Raw genomic sequence first — 14,049 nt, forward strand, 5'->3', positions numbered from 1 at the left:
CTCTGGAATTCCGGATCTCCAACAGTACCTACAACACCACCCTGAAGAACCCCAGGTGAGGACGGGGGGACATCAGAGGGACCCTCGGGGTGCAGGGGGGTGACAGCCCTGGGTGGGATCTTCATCCCAGGCTGGGATCATCTCCAGGGGTTTGGGATCATCTCCAGGGGTTTGGGATCAACTCCAGGGCTTGGAATAATTGCCAGGGTTTGGGATTGCCTTCAGTGCTTGGGATCATCTCCAGGGGTTTGGGATCATCTCCAGGGCTTGGGATAATTTTCAGGACGTGGGATCATCTCCAGGGCTCGGGATCATCTCCAGGGCTTGGGTTCACCTCCAGGGTTTGGGATCATCTCCACGGGCTTGGGATCATCTCCAGGGCTCGGGATCATCTCCAGGGGTTTGGGATCGCCTCCAGGGCTTGGGATCATCTCCACGGCTTGGTGGCATCTCCCAGTGCTCCCAGCACCTCCCAGTGACCCCACCCCACCTCACACTGATCCCACCCCTCCTTTTCCCTGCCCAGGACCGACAACGACGAGAGCTCCTCCCACCTCACCCCGGAGTTGCCCTCTGAGCGCTCTGACTCCTGCTGCCTCCTGAGCAGCTCCAACGCCCTGGGCCGCGGCTGGCTCGTGATCTACGAGGCCAACTCCTTCACCTTGGCCATCTTCTTCTTCTTCTTCCTCCCCAAGGAGCCGGAACATTCCTGAAAAATCCTGCAGCTGGAGGTGTCCCAGGACAAGGCTCACCTGGGAGATTTTCGGGAGACCTTTGACCGCGTGACCTCAGTGCAGAACCCTCCCGACCCCGACAAAACCGCTGGGTCCTGTGCCAGGTTCTCTGGCCAAGGCAAGTACCTCATGGACAGTGCCAGAACCCCCATTGGCACCTCTAGAACCCCATAGACGCTTCCAGAACCCTGTAGGCACCTCTAGAACCACAAAGGCTCCTCTAGAACCCCATAGATGCTTCCAGAACCCTGTAGGCACCTCTAGAACCCCATAGAAGCTTCCAGAACCCTGTAGGCACCTCTAGAACCACAAAGGCACCTCTACAACCCCATAGATGCTTCCAGAACCCTGTAGGCACCTCTAGAACCACAAAGGCTCCTCTACAACCCCATAGATGCTTCCAGAACCCTGTAGGCACCTCTAGAACCACAAAGGCACCTCTAGAACCCCATAGATGCTTCCAGAACCCTGTAGGCACCTCTAGAACTACAAAGGTACCTCTAGAACCCCATAGATGCTTCCAGAACCCTGTAGGCACCTCTAGAACCCCACAGGCTCCTCTAGAACCCTGTAGGCATCTCTAGTACCTCATGGACAGTACCAGAACCCCCACTGGCACCTCTAGAACCCCATAGATGCTTCCAGAACCCTGTAGGCACCTCTAGAACCCCATAGATGCTTCCAGAACCCTGTAGGCACCTCTAGAACCCCATAGATGCTTCCAGAACCCTGTAGGCACCTCTAGAACCCCATAGATGCTTCCAGAACCCTGTAGGCATCTCTAGTACCTCATGGACAGTGCCAGAACCCCCACTGGCACCTCTAGAACCCCATAGATGCTTCCAGAACCCTGTAGGCACATCTAGAACCACAAAGGTACCTCTAGAACCCCATAGATGCTTCCAGAAGCCTGTAGGCACCTCTAGAACCACAAAGGCACCTCTACAACCCCATAGATGCTTCCAGAACCCCAAAGGTACCTCTAGAACCCCATAGATGCTTCCAGAACCCTGCAGGCACCTCTAGAACCCCATAGATGCTTCCAGAACCCTGTAGACACCTCTAGAACCACAAAGGCACCTCTAGAACCCCATAGATGCTTCCAGAACCCTGTAGGCACCTCTAGAACCACAAAGGCACCTCTAGAACCCCATAGATGCTTCCAGAACCCTGTAGGCACCTCTAGAACCCCACAGGCTCCTCTAGAACCCTGTAGGCATCTCTAGTACCTCATGGACAGTACCAGAACCCCCACTGGCACCTCTAGAACCCCATAGATGCTTCCAGAACCCTGTAGGCACCTCTAGAACCCCATAGATGCTTCCAGAACCCTGTAGGCACCTCTAGAACCACAAAGGCACCTCTACAACCCCATAGATGCTTCCAGAACCCCAAAGGTACCTCTAGAACCCCATAGATGCTTCCAGAACCCTGCAGGCACCTCTAGAACCCCATAGATGCTTCCAGAACGCTGTAGGCACCTCTAGAGCCCAATAGGTACCTCTAGAACCACAAAGGCTCCTCTAGAACCCCACAGGCTCCTCTAGAACCCCAAAAGTACCTCTAGAACCCCATAGATGCTTCCAGAACCCTGTAGGCACCTCTAGAACCCCACAGGCACCTCTAGAACCCCACAGACACAGAGGGAGGAGCCAAGCATTCCTACCCGGATATTATCGGAAGATTTTGGAACACCGGCATGGCTCCGCCCAGAGGGAGGAGCCAAGCATTCCTACCTGGATATTATCGGAAGATTCTGGAACACCGGCACGGCTCCGCCCAGAGGGTGTCAGGTTGTTTTCTAACCAGTTAAACTGGTTCTGGAAGAGAAATAAACCAGTTATACCTGTTACACTGGAGAATTAAACCACTTACAGCAGTTACATTGGAGAATTAAACAGGTTAACCAGTTACACCTGTTAAACTGGTTCTGGTGGAGAAATAAACCAGTTGCACCCATGACACTGCAGAATTAAACCACTTACAACAGTTACACTGGAGAATTAAACCAGTTACACCAGTTACACCAGTTAAACCGGTTCTGGTAGAGAAATAAACCAGCTGCACCTGTTAAACCGGTTCTGGAAGAGAAATAAACCAGTTATACCCGTTACACTGGAGAATTTAACCAGTTAAACTGGTTCTGGTAGAGAAATAAACCAGTTACACTTATTGCAGCAGTTCTGGTAGAGAAATAAACCTGTTAGGCCAGTTAAACTGGTTCTGGAAGAGAAATAAACCAGTTATACCTGTTACACTGGATAATTAAACCACTTACAACAGTTACACTGCAGAATTAAACAGTTTAAACTAGTCACACCAGTTAAACCGTCTGGTAGAGAAATAAACCAGCTACACCAGTTAGGCTGAGGAATTTAACCAGTTACAGCAGTTAGACTAGAGAATTAAACCAGTTAAACCAATTACTCCAGTTAAATGAGTTGTGGTAGAGAAATAAAACAGTTACACCAGTCACACTGGGGAATTAAACCACTTACAACAGTTACACAGTAAAATTAAACCAGTCAAACCAGTTAGGCCCATTAAACTGGTGCTGATAGAAAAATAAACCAGCTACACCAGTCAAACCAGTTAAACCCAGTCCCGTGCCCCTCACAGGGAGCCCAAACCCGCCCCCGGGGCACCCCCAGATACCTGAGCCAGGTGTGTCCATCCCGAGCCGGGGTCATCCCGGGATTGGCGACTTCAGGGAGGTGCCAAAACCGGGTGAGTTTTGGATCATTTCATGAATTCCATGGAAGGAAGGGGCGCGGCTTGGGAAGGCTCCGGTGAAAGTGAAAATTTTCGTTACTGATAAGGAGCAGCCGTTGGCGCCTTGGACCCGAGGGAGCGGCTGGGGAACGGCCACGGCAGTGCCGGGAAGAGCGGGAGGAGAGCCCAGAGTGGGGGAGAAGGGTCTGGAAGCGGGGAGAGCCTGAACTGAGGAGATCCCAGAGCTGAGGAGATCCCGGAGCTGAGGAGATCCCGGAGCTGAGGAGATCCCAGAGCTGAGGAGATCCCAGAGCTGAGGAGATCCCAGAGCTGAGGAGATCCCAGAGCTGAGGAGTTTCCAGAGCTGAGGAGATCCCAGAGCTGAGGAGATCCCGGAGCTGAGGAGTTTCCAGAGCTGAGGAGATCCCAGAGCTGAGATCCTGGAGCTGAGATCCCGGAGCTGAGGAGATCCCGGAGCTGAGGAGATCCTGGAGCTGAGGAGATCCCAGAGCTGAGGAGATCCCGGAGCAGATCCCAGAGCCAAGAAGATCCCAGAGCTGAGGAGATCCCAGAGCTGAGGAGATCCCAGAGCTGAGGAGATCCCGGAGCTGAGGAGATCCAGAGCCAGGATGGGGTCATTCCTGAGCCGCTCGGTGGAGATCCAGATCTCCAACAAGACCCAGAACATCACCCTGAAGAACCCCAGGTGAGGCTCGGGGGGACTTTGGGGGGACCCCTTGGGGGAAGCTCCGGGTGGGATCTCCATCCCATGGAGGGATGAACTCCTGGGGGTTGTTCCATCCCCTTCTGGTCCCGCCAGCACCTCCCACTGACCCCACCACGTTCCTTCCCCCAGGACCTACTTTAACTGTGGCCGCTGCTCCGAGCCCCCCCTGCCAGAGCTGTTCCCTCGCTCCAGTGCCACCTGCCACTTCTCAGGTAGCTCCCCTTTTTGGGGCGTGGCGGGGATCCTGGTCTACGAGGCCGAGTCCTTCACCTTGGCCATCCACTTCTCCAACCCCATCGACTCCAACAAATTCTCCGTCGAGCTGGGCTTGGAGCTGTCCCCAGGTAAGGCCCACCTGGGTGAGCTGGTGACCACCTACACCCGCATGGCCGAGGGAACCTACTCCAGCTCCTGCCAGGACATCAAATTCACCCGCGCCGTCGTGGAAGAGAACCACAGGACCGTCCAGCTGAGCCACGGCCCCGTCAGGGTGACGGCCACCATGTCCTCTGACAGTAACTCCACCCTCAAAGTGGTGGTGGAGGAACAGAGGGGATCGGGGGAGGAAGCCAAGAGAGAGAAACCCTGGAATGTCAAGGGAGACAGGTTCAGGGGGCGTGAGACCCTGCGGGACCTTCCTCGGGACCCCAAGGACAGCCCTGGAAGCGCGTTGTCGGCCTGAGAATCCTGCAGGCATCACCAGGACACCGTAGGCACCTCTAGAACCCCATGGATGCCTCTAGAAACTCATAGACAAATCTAGAACCCCATAGACATACTTAGATCCTGGCAGACGCTTTTAGAACCCCACAGGCACCTCTAGAACCCCATGGATGCCTCAAGGATCCCGTAGATGCATCTAGAACCCCCATAGATATATCTAGAACACCATAGACGTACTTCGATCCTGGCAGACGCTTTTAGAACCCCACCTCTAGGCACCTCTAGAACTCTGTAGGCACTTCTAGAACCCCATAAGCACCTCTAGAACCCCATAAGCACCTCTAGAACCCTATAGGCACTCTAGAACCTCATAAGCTCCTCTAGAACGCCACAAGCTCCTCTAGAACGCCACAAGCTCCTCTAGAACCCCAGAGGCACCTCTAGAACCCCATAAACACCTCTAGAACCCCACAGGTTCCTCTAGAACCCCATAGGTCCCTCTAGAACAACTTAAGCACCTCTACAGCTCCACAGGCACCTCTAGAATCCCGTAGGTACCTCTAGAACCCCATAAGTGCCTCTAGAACCCCATAGGCACCTCTAGAACCCCACAGGTTCCTCTAGAACCCCACAGGCACCTCTAGAACCCCACAGAAAACTCTAGAACCACTTAAGCACCTCTAGAACCCCACAGAAAACTCTAGAACCCCTCACAGACCTGAGGAACCTTCAGCAGAACCTCGTGGACACCAGGAAAACCTCAGAGGAATTTCCAGAACTTTCTGGACACCCCTGGACCCTCATGGACACCCCGGGGTTGGGCTGTCCCAGCCACCCCCAATTTGGGGTGCCCCACCCCGACCTCTCTCACCCCAGTTTTGCTTTGCTCAATAAAATGGGAATTTTCCCCATTTTTGAGTCAGAGAGTTAAAAATCGGGGATTTGGGATTTGGGGGGAATTTGGGTCTGGGGGGGGAAGAAAAGATTGGGGAGGGGCTGGGATTTGGGGGATGTTGGAGAACGGGGGGGACTCGGAACTGGGGGGGATCTGGGAATGGGGAGTCTGGGATTGCAGCGGGGGCAGGGGAGGGGATTCGGGAGATTTGGGATTTGGGGACGGGAACCCCGGATCTGGGAAGGAATCCGGGAGCTGGGGGTGGTCTGGGATATTTGGGATTGGGGTGGGATCTGGGATCTGGGGGGGGAGGTGGGATCGGGGGGTTTTTGGGGGGCTGGTCTGGGGTCTGGGATGAGGGGCAGAGCAGCGAAACCAGTTCCCGGAAGACCTGGTGGGGTTTTTTTTCTGTCAGTTTTGCAAAGTTAAAATTTGACCTCCGACTGCCTCGGGAGGGGTGAAGCGTGAAGGAATGCAGAAATTCCGAGAGGTGCGGGACGGAGGAGGGGGCTGGCTTATCAGGGGGCTGGCTTATCAGGGGGCTGGCTTATCAGGGGTCGGCTTATCAGGGGGCTGGCTCATCAGGGGGCTGGCTTATCAGGGGGCTGGCTTATCAGGGGGCTGGCTTATCAGGGGGCTGGCTTATCAGGGGTCGGCTTATCAGGGGGCTGGCTCATCAGGGGGCTGGCTTATCAGGGGTCGGCTTATCACCACACATGTAAGGGTTGTTAGGAGCCTGCGGCAGCAGAGAGGCACCTGTCCCTGTCCGTCTTTCTTTCTTCAGTCCCTCTTTGTGTTTCAATAAACCTAAAATTAAAAGAAATTTAAAAAACTGAGGTGTCGTTTCTCAAACTCCTCAGCCGGGGACATCCCGGGGTCGGTGACTTCGGGGATTCTCCAAATTCGGATGAGTTTTGGGGCCATTCCCGTGCAGTTCTGACAGGAATTTGGGAAAGGGTTAAAAATGGGGAGGGAAGGGGGTGGGGCTTGGGAAAGCGCCGGTGAAAGTGAAAGTGTTCATTCATTTTGGGAATGGACTCTGTTGACCCTGACAAGGTCCTTGAGGAGAGGGGGAAGAGCGGGAGGAGAGCCCGGAGTGGGGGGAGAAGGGTCTGGAAGCGGAGAGAGCCTGAGCTGAGGAGATCCCAGAGCTGAGGGGATCCTGGAGCTGAGGAGATCCCGGAGCTGAGGAGTTCCCGGAGCTGAGGAGATCCTGGAGGTGAGGAGATCCTGGAGCTGAGGAGATCTCGGAGGTGAGCAGATCCCAGAGGTGAGGAGATCCTGGAGGTGAGGGAATCCTGGAGCTGAGGAGATCCCAGAGCTGAGGAGATCCTGGAGCTGAGATCCTGGAGCTGCAGAGATCCCAGAGCTGAGGAGATCCTGGAGCTGAGATCCCGGAGCAGATCCTGGAGCTGAGGATATCTCGGAGGTGAGCAGATCCCACAGGTGAGGAGATCCTGGAGCTGCGGAGATCCCAGAGGTGAGGAGATCTCGGAGCTGAGGAGATCCCGGAGCTGAGGAGATCCCAGAGGTGAGGAGATCTCGGAGCTGAGGAGATCCCGGAGCTGAGGAGATCTTGGAGCTGAGGAGATCCCAGAGCTGAGGAGATCCTGGAGCTGAGGAGATCCCGGAGCTGAGCAGATCCTGGAGCTGAGGAGATCCCGGAGCTGAGGAAATCCTGGAGCTGAGGAGATCCCAGAACTGAGATCCTGGAGCTGAGCAGATCCTGGAGCCGAGGGGATCTCAGAGCTGAGGAGATCCCGGAGCTGAGGAGATCCTGGAGCTGAGGAGATCCCGGAGCTGAGGAGATCCTGGAGCTGAGGAGATTTAGGAGCTGAGCAGATCCCAGAGCTGAGGAGATCCCGGAGCTGAGGAGATCCCAGAGGTGAGGAGATCCTGGAGCTGGGGAGATCTCGGAGGTGAGGAGATCCTGGAGGTGAGGACATCCCAGAGCGGAGGACATTCTGGAGCTGAGGGGATCCCAGAGCTGAGGAGATCCCGGAGGTGAGGAGATCCCGGAGCTCAGGAGATCCCAGAGGTGAGGAGATTTGGGAGCTAAGCAGATCCTGGAGCTGAGGAGATCCCGGAGCTGAGGAGATCCCAAGCCAGGATGGGGTTGAGCACCAGCCGCTTGGTGGAAATCCAGGTTATCAACAGTACCGAGGACACCACCCTGAAAAACCCCAGGTAGGGACAGGGGGACATCAGAGGGACCCTCGGGGTGCTGGGGGGCAACTCCAGGTGGGATCTTCATCCCGGGCTGGGATCATCTCCAGGGTCTGGGATCATCTCCAGGGTCTGGGATCATTTCCCAGGTCCCAGCTCCTCCCTATGGCCTCAGCAGATCCTGGCGGTGGTGGGACAATCTCCCCGTGCTCCCAACCCCAAATTCCTCTCTCCAGGACCCATTTCTTCAGCGGCCACAGCATCAAGTCCCCCCAGCCTTCGGTGGCCCCGGGCTCCTCCAGCACCTGCAAGTTCAGCAACAGCAACATATTCTTGGGCTGCAACGGGGTCCTGGCCTACGAGGCCGACTCCTTCACCATGGCCATCTACTTCTCCAACCCCATGGACCACAACCTGTTCTCCATGGAGATGGGCCTGGAGCTGTCCCTGGACAGGGTTCACAGGAGGGACCTGAGGACCGCCTACGACCGCCTGGCCAGGAGCTCCCAGGGCTCCTCCGACAGCTCCATGTTCCCGTGCGTTTTCCTCAAGGATTCACAGGAGAAAGTCCAGCTGAGCACTGGCCCCGTCACGGTGACAGCCACCATGTTCAGGGGCAGGAGCGCCATCGTCAAGGTGGAGGTGGAGGAACGGGGGAACTCGGGCGGTGAAGCCGGGATAGGGACTCCCCTGATGAGAAGGAGGCATCCAGGAGAAGCGAGAAGCTGCAGGACCTCCAGGAGGACCTCGTGGACAGACCTGGACCTGCAAGGGGGGCTTGGGAACGCTGAAGACACCCCCAGAAACTCTTAACACATCTAGAACCCTTAGACACCTCTAGAACCCTGTAGGAATGTCTAAAACCCCACAGATACCCTTAGAACCCCATAGGCACCTCTAGAACCTTGTTGGCACCTTTAGAGCTCTGTAGGCAAAACTAGAACCCCATAGACACAGCTAGAACACCATAGAACCCTCTAGAACCCCATAGACACAGCTAGAACCCCATAGGCACCCCTAGAACCCCTTAAACACAGCTAGAACATCATAGAACCCTCTGGAACCCCATAGACACTGCTAGAACCCCACAGGCACCTCTAGAACCCCAGGGGTGTCTCCAGAACCTCATAAATGCCTCTATAATCCCTTAATCACCTCTAGAACCCCATAAGCACATCTAGAACCCCCATAAGCGACTCTAGAACCCCATAGGTCCCTCTAGAATTAGTTAAGCACCTCTAGAACCCCATAAGCGCCTCTAGAACCCCACAGAAAACTCTAGAACCCCTCACAGACCTGAGGAACCTTCAGCAGAACCTCGCGGGCACCAGGAGAACCTCAGAGAAATTTCCAGAACCTTCTGGACACCCCTGGACCCTCATGGACACCGCGGGGTTGGGCTGTCCCAGCCACCCCCAGTTTGGGGTGCCCCACCCCGACCTCTCTCACCCCAGTTTTGCTTTGCTCAATAAAATGGGAATTTTCCCCACTTTTGAGTCACAGAGTTAAAAATCTGGGATTTGGGCACGTTTGGGATTTGGGGGGAATTTGGGGTCTGGGGGGGGAAGAAAAGATTGGGGAGGGGCTGGGATTTGGGGGATGTTGGAGAACGGGGGGGACTCGGAACTGGGGGGGGATCTGGGAATGGGGAGTCTGGGATTGCAGCGGGGGCAGGAGAGGGGATTTGGGAGATTTGGGATTTGGGGACGGGACCCCCGGATCTGGGAAGGAATCCGGGAGCTGGGGATGGTCTGGGATATTTGGGATTGGGGAGCGATCTGGGATCGGGGGGGGGAGGTGGGATCGGGGGGTTTTGGGGGGCTGGTCTGGGGTCTGGGATGGGGGGCAGAGCAGCGAAACCAGTTCCACCAGTTCTGTTGGAGGGGTAAACCAGTTCAACCAGTTCCACTGGAGAAATCAACCAGTTCAGCCAGTACAACCAGTTCTGTTGGAGGGGTAAACCAGTTCAACCAGTTCCACTGGAGAAATCAACCAGTTCCACTGGAGAAATCAACCAGTTCAACCAATACAACCAGTTCAACCTGTACAACCAGTTCAACCAATTCTGTTGGAGGGGTAAACCAGTTCCACCAGTTCCACTGGAGAAATGAACCAGTTTCACCAGTCCAACCAGTTCTGTTGGAGGGGTGAATCAGTTATACAATTTCCATTGGATATTTCAACCAGTTCAACCAGTTCAACCAGTTCCACTGGATAAATCAACCAGTTCAACCAGTTCAACTAGTCTCACTGGATAAATCAACCATTTCAACCAGTTCAAGCAGTTCAACCAGTTCCACTGAATAAATCAACCAGTTCAGCCAGTTCAACCAGTTCCACTGGAGAAATCAACCAGTTCCACTGGAGAAATCAACCAGTTCCACCAGTTCAAGCAGTTCCACTGGATAAATCAACCAGTTCAACCAGTTCAACCAGTTAAGCCAGTTCCACTGGATAATTCAACCAGTTCAACCAGTTCAACTAGTCTCACTGGATAAATCAACCATTTCAACCAGTTCAACCAGTTCAACTAGTCTCACTGGATAAATCAACCATTTCAACCAGTTCAAGCAGTTCAACCAGTTCCACTGAATAAATCAACCAGTTCAGCCAGTTCAACCAGTTCCACTGGAGAAATCAACCAGTTCCACCAGTCCAACCAGTTCTGTTGGAGGGGTGAATCAGTTATACAATTTCCATTGGATAATTCAATCAGTTCAACCAGTTCCACTGGATAAATCAACCAGTTCAACCAGTTCAACCAGTTCAACCAGTACCACTGGATAAATCAACCAGTTCAACCAGTCCAACCAGTCCAACCAGTTGAACCAGTTCCCTGCTCCTCACAGGACCCCCAGCTATCCCCTGCAGGTGCTGCCGCCTGTTCCATCCCCAGGTGTCTGAGCCAGGTGTGCCCCACCCGAGCCGGGGACATCCCGGGGTCGGTGACTTGGAGATTCTCCAAACCCGGGTGAGTTTTGGGACAGTTTTGGGACAGTTTTGGGACAGTTTTGGGACAGTTTTGGGACAGTTTTGGCAGTTCTGAAACAAAAACGAGGAAGGAAGGGGCGGGGCTTGGGAAGGTGAAAGCGAAAGTTCTCCGTGGTGGTGGGAATCGGTTCCTCTGACCCTGAGGAGGTCATTGAGGAGAGGGGGAAGAGGCCGGGAACAGCGGGAGGAGAGCCCAGAGTGCGGGAGAAGGTTCTGGAAGCGGGGAGAGCCTGAGCTGAGGAGAGCCCGGAGCTGAGGAGATCCCGGAGCTGAGGAGATCCCGGAGCTGAGGGGATCCCGGAGGTGAGCAGATCCCAGAGCTGAGGAGATCCCAGAGCTGAGGAGATCCTGGAGCTGAGGAGATCCCGGAGGTGAGCAGATCCCAGAGCTGAGGAGATCCCAGAGCTGAGGAGATCCTGGAGCTGAGGAGATCCTGGAGCTGAGGAGATCCCAGAGGTGAGCAGATCCCAGAGCTGAGCAGATCCCAGAGCTGAGGAGATCCCAGAGCCGAGGGGATCCCAGAGCTGAGGAGATCCCGAGCCAGGATGGGGATGCACATCAGCCGCTTTGTGGAAATCAAGGTCACCAACAAGACCCAGAACATCACCCTGAAGGACCCCAGGTGAGGCTGGGGGCGACCTTGTGGGGGCCCTTGGGGTGCTGGGAGGCAGCTCCAGATGAGATCTCCTTCCTGGGCTGGGATCTCCATCCTGGGCTGGGATCATCTCCAGGGGTTTGGGATCATCTCCAGGGTTTGGGATCATCTCCGGGGTTTGGGATCATCTCCAGGGTCTGGGATCATCTCCAGGGTCTGGGATCATCTCCAGGGGCTGGGATCATCTCCAGGGTCTGGGATGTTCTCCTGGGGTTGGGATCATCTCCAGGGTCTGGGATCATCTCCAGGGTTTGGGATCATCCTCAAGGTTCGGGATCATCTCCAGGGTCTGGGATCATCTCCAGGGTCTGGGATCTGCATCCCGGGGTGGGATCATCTCCAATGTTTGGGATCATCTCCAGGGGCTGGGATCATCTCCAGGGTCTGGGATGCTCTCCTGGGGTTGGGATCATCTCCAGGGGTTTGGGATCATCTCCAGGGGTTGGGATCATCTCCAGGGGTTGGGATCATCTCCAGGGGCTTGGGATCATCTCCAGGGTCTGGGATCATCTCCAAAGTCTGGGATCATCTCCATGGTCTGGGATCATCTCTCAGGTCCCAGCCTCTCCCAGTGCAGGTGGGACAATCTCCCTGTGCTCCCACCCCTCAATTCCTCTCTCCAGGACCCATTTCTTCAGCGGCCACGTCCTCAGCACCCCCCAGCCCTCGGTGCCCCCAGGCTCCTCCAGCAGCTCCAAGTTCACCAACAAGTCGTCGTTTTGGGGCTGTAATGGTGTCCTGGCCTACGAGGCCGACTCCTTCACCTTGGCCATCTACTTCACCAACCCCATCGACTACAACAGATTTTCCGTGGAGATGGGCCTGGAGCTGTCCCTGGACAAAGTTCACCGCAAGGACCTGGGGACCACCTATGACCGCCTGCTCAGGTGCTCCCAGGGCTCCTCCGACAGCGCCGTGTTCCCGTGCGTCATCCTCAAGGAAAACCAGGATCGAGTCCAGCTGAGCACCGGCCCCGTCACGGTGACGGCCACCATGACCCGGAGCAGGAGCGCCGTCATCGAGGTGGAGGTGGAGGAACGAGGGAACTCAGGGGGTGGAGCCGGGATAGAGACTCCCGGCCCAGCAGGACACGTCCAGAGGGAGTGAGAACCTGCGGGACCTTTCGGGGGAACCTTCTGGAAAAACCCTGGAAGTGCAAGGGTGGCCTGGGAACCCTGCAGGCACCCCCAGAAACCTTTAAATGCATCTAGAGCCCTGTAGGAATGTCTAAAACCCCATAGGGACCCTTAGAACCCCATAGAACCCTCTAGAACCTCCTTGGCACCTCTAGAACCCTGTAGGGATACCTAAGCCCCTCCTCGGTACCCTTAGAACCCCATGGAACCCTCTAGAACCTTGTAGGCACATCTAGAACCCTGTAGGAATGTCTAAAACCCCCCAGATACCCTTAGAACCCCATAGAACCCTCTAGAACCTTGTTGGCACCTCTAGAACCCCATAGGCACCCCTAGAACCTCGTAAACACAGCTAGAACACCATAGAACCCTCTAGAACCCCATAAGCAACTCTAATAACCCATAGAGACCCCCTAGAACCCCACAAGCATCTCTAATAACCCATAGAGACCCCATAGAACCCTCTAGAACCTTGTTGGCACGTTTAAAACCCTGTAGGCATCACTAGAACCCCATTGTCACCCCTAGAACCCCATAGAACCTTCTAGAATCCCATAAGCAACTCTAATAACCCATAGAGACCCCTTAGAACCCCATAGAACCCTCTAGAACCTCGTTGGCACCTCTAGAACCCTGTAGGCATCACTAGAACCCCACTGTCACCCCTAGAACCTCACAAACACAGCTAGAACACCATAGAACCCTCTAGAACCCCATAAGTAACTCTAATAACCCATAGAGACCCCCTAGAACCCCACAAGCATCTCTAATAACCCATAGAGACCCCTTAGAACCCTCTAGAACCTTGTTGGCACATCTAGAACCCTGTAGGCATCACTAGAACCCCATTGTCACCCCTAGAACCTCACAAACACAGCTAGAACCCCATAGAACCCTCTAGAACCCCATAAGTAACTCTAATAACCCATAGAGACCCCCTAGAACCCCATAGAACCCTCTAGAACCCCATAAGTAACTCTAATAACCCATAGAGACCCCCTAGAACCCCATAGAAACCTCTAGAACCAGGTAGGCACCTCTAGAACCCCATAGATGCATCTAGAACCCTGGAGACACCTGAAAAACCCTGTAGGACTCCGTAGGCATGTCAAGAACCCCACAGAAAATTCCGGAACCCCACAGACGCCTCTGGAACCCCACAAGCTCCTCCGGAATTCCATAGATAGTTCCAGAACTCCATAGGCACCTCTGGAACCTTGTGGAACCCTCTGGAACCTTGTGGAACCCTGTGGAACCCCACAAGCTCCTCTGGAATTCCATAGATAGTTCTAGAAAGCCATAGGCACCTCTGGAACCTTGTGGAACCTTCTGGAACCCCACAAGCTCCTCTGGAATTCCATGGATAGTTC

The 14,049-nt window shown here is 54.9% G+C and overlaps 2 protein-coding genes across 2 annotated transcripts; both read left to right on the forward strand.

The window, feature by feature from the left end:
- Positions 1–4,054: 4,054 nt before the first annotated feature.
- On the forward strand, positions 4,055–4,855 carry LOC311164738 (uncharacterized protein; the record flags this gene model as incomplete). The annotated part of the gene is made up of 2 exons (XM_084224316.1): positions 4,055–4,152; positions 4,303–4,855. Exons 1-2 carry the CDS (start codon positions 4,076–4,078, stop codon positions 4,853–4,855), a joined length of 630 nt encoding a protein of 209 aa, XP_084080442.1. The 5' UTR covers positions 4,055–4,075.
- Positions 4,856–11,104: 6,249 nt separating this feature from the next.
- On the forward strand, positions 11,105–12,650 carry LOC311164739 (uncharacterized protein; the record flags this gene model as incomplete). Its single annotated transcript, XM_084224317.1, has 2 exons — positions 11,105–11,510; positions 12,167–12,650. The coding sequence occupies exons 1-2, from the start codon at positions 11,434–11,436 to the stop codon at positions 12,648–12,650; spliced, it is 561 nt and encodes a 186-aa protein (XP_084080443.1). The 5' UTR covers positions 11,105–11,433.
- Positions 12,651–14,049: the final 1,399 nt, after the last annotated feature.

The sequence above is a fragment of the Fringilla coelebs genome (genome assembly GCF_963513975.1).
Source record: "Fringilla coelebs genome assembly, chromosome: 36".
Taxonomy (NCBI): domain Eukaryota; kingdom Metazoa; phylum Chordata; class Aves; order Passeriformes; family Fringillidae; genus Fringilla; species Fringilla coelebs.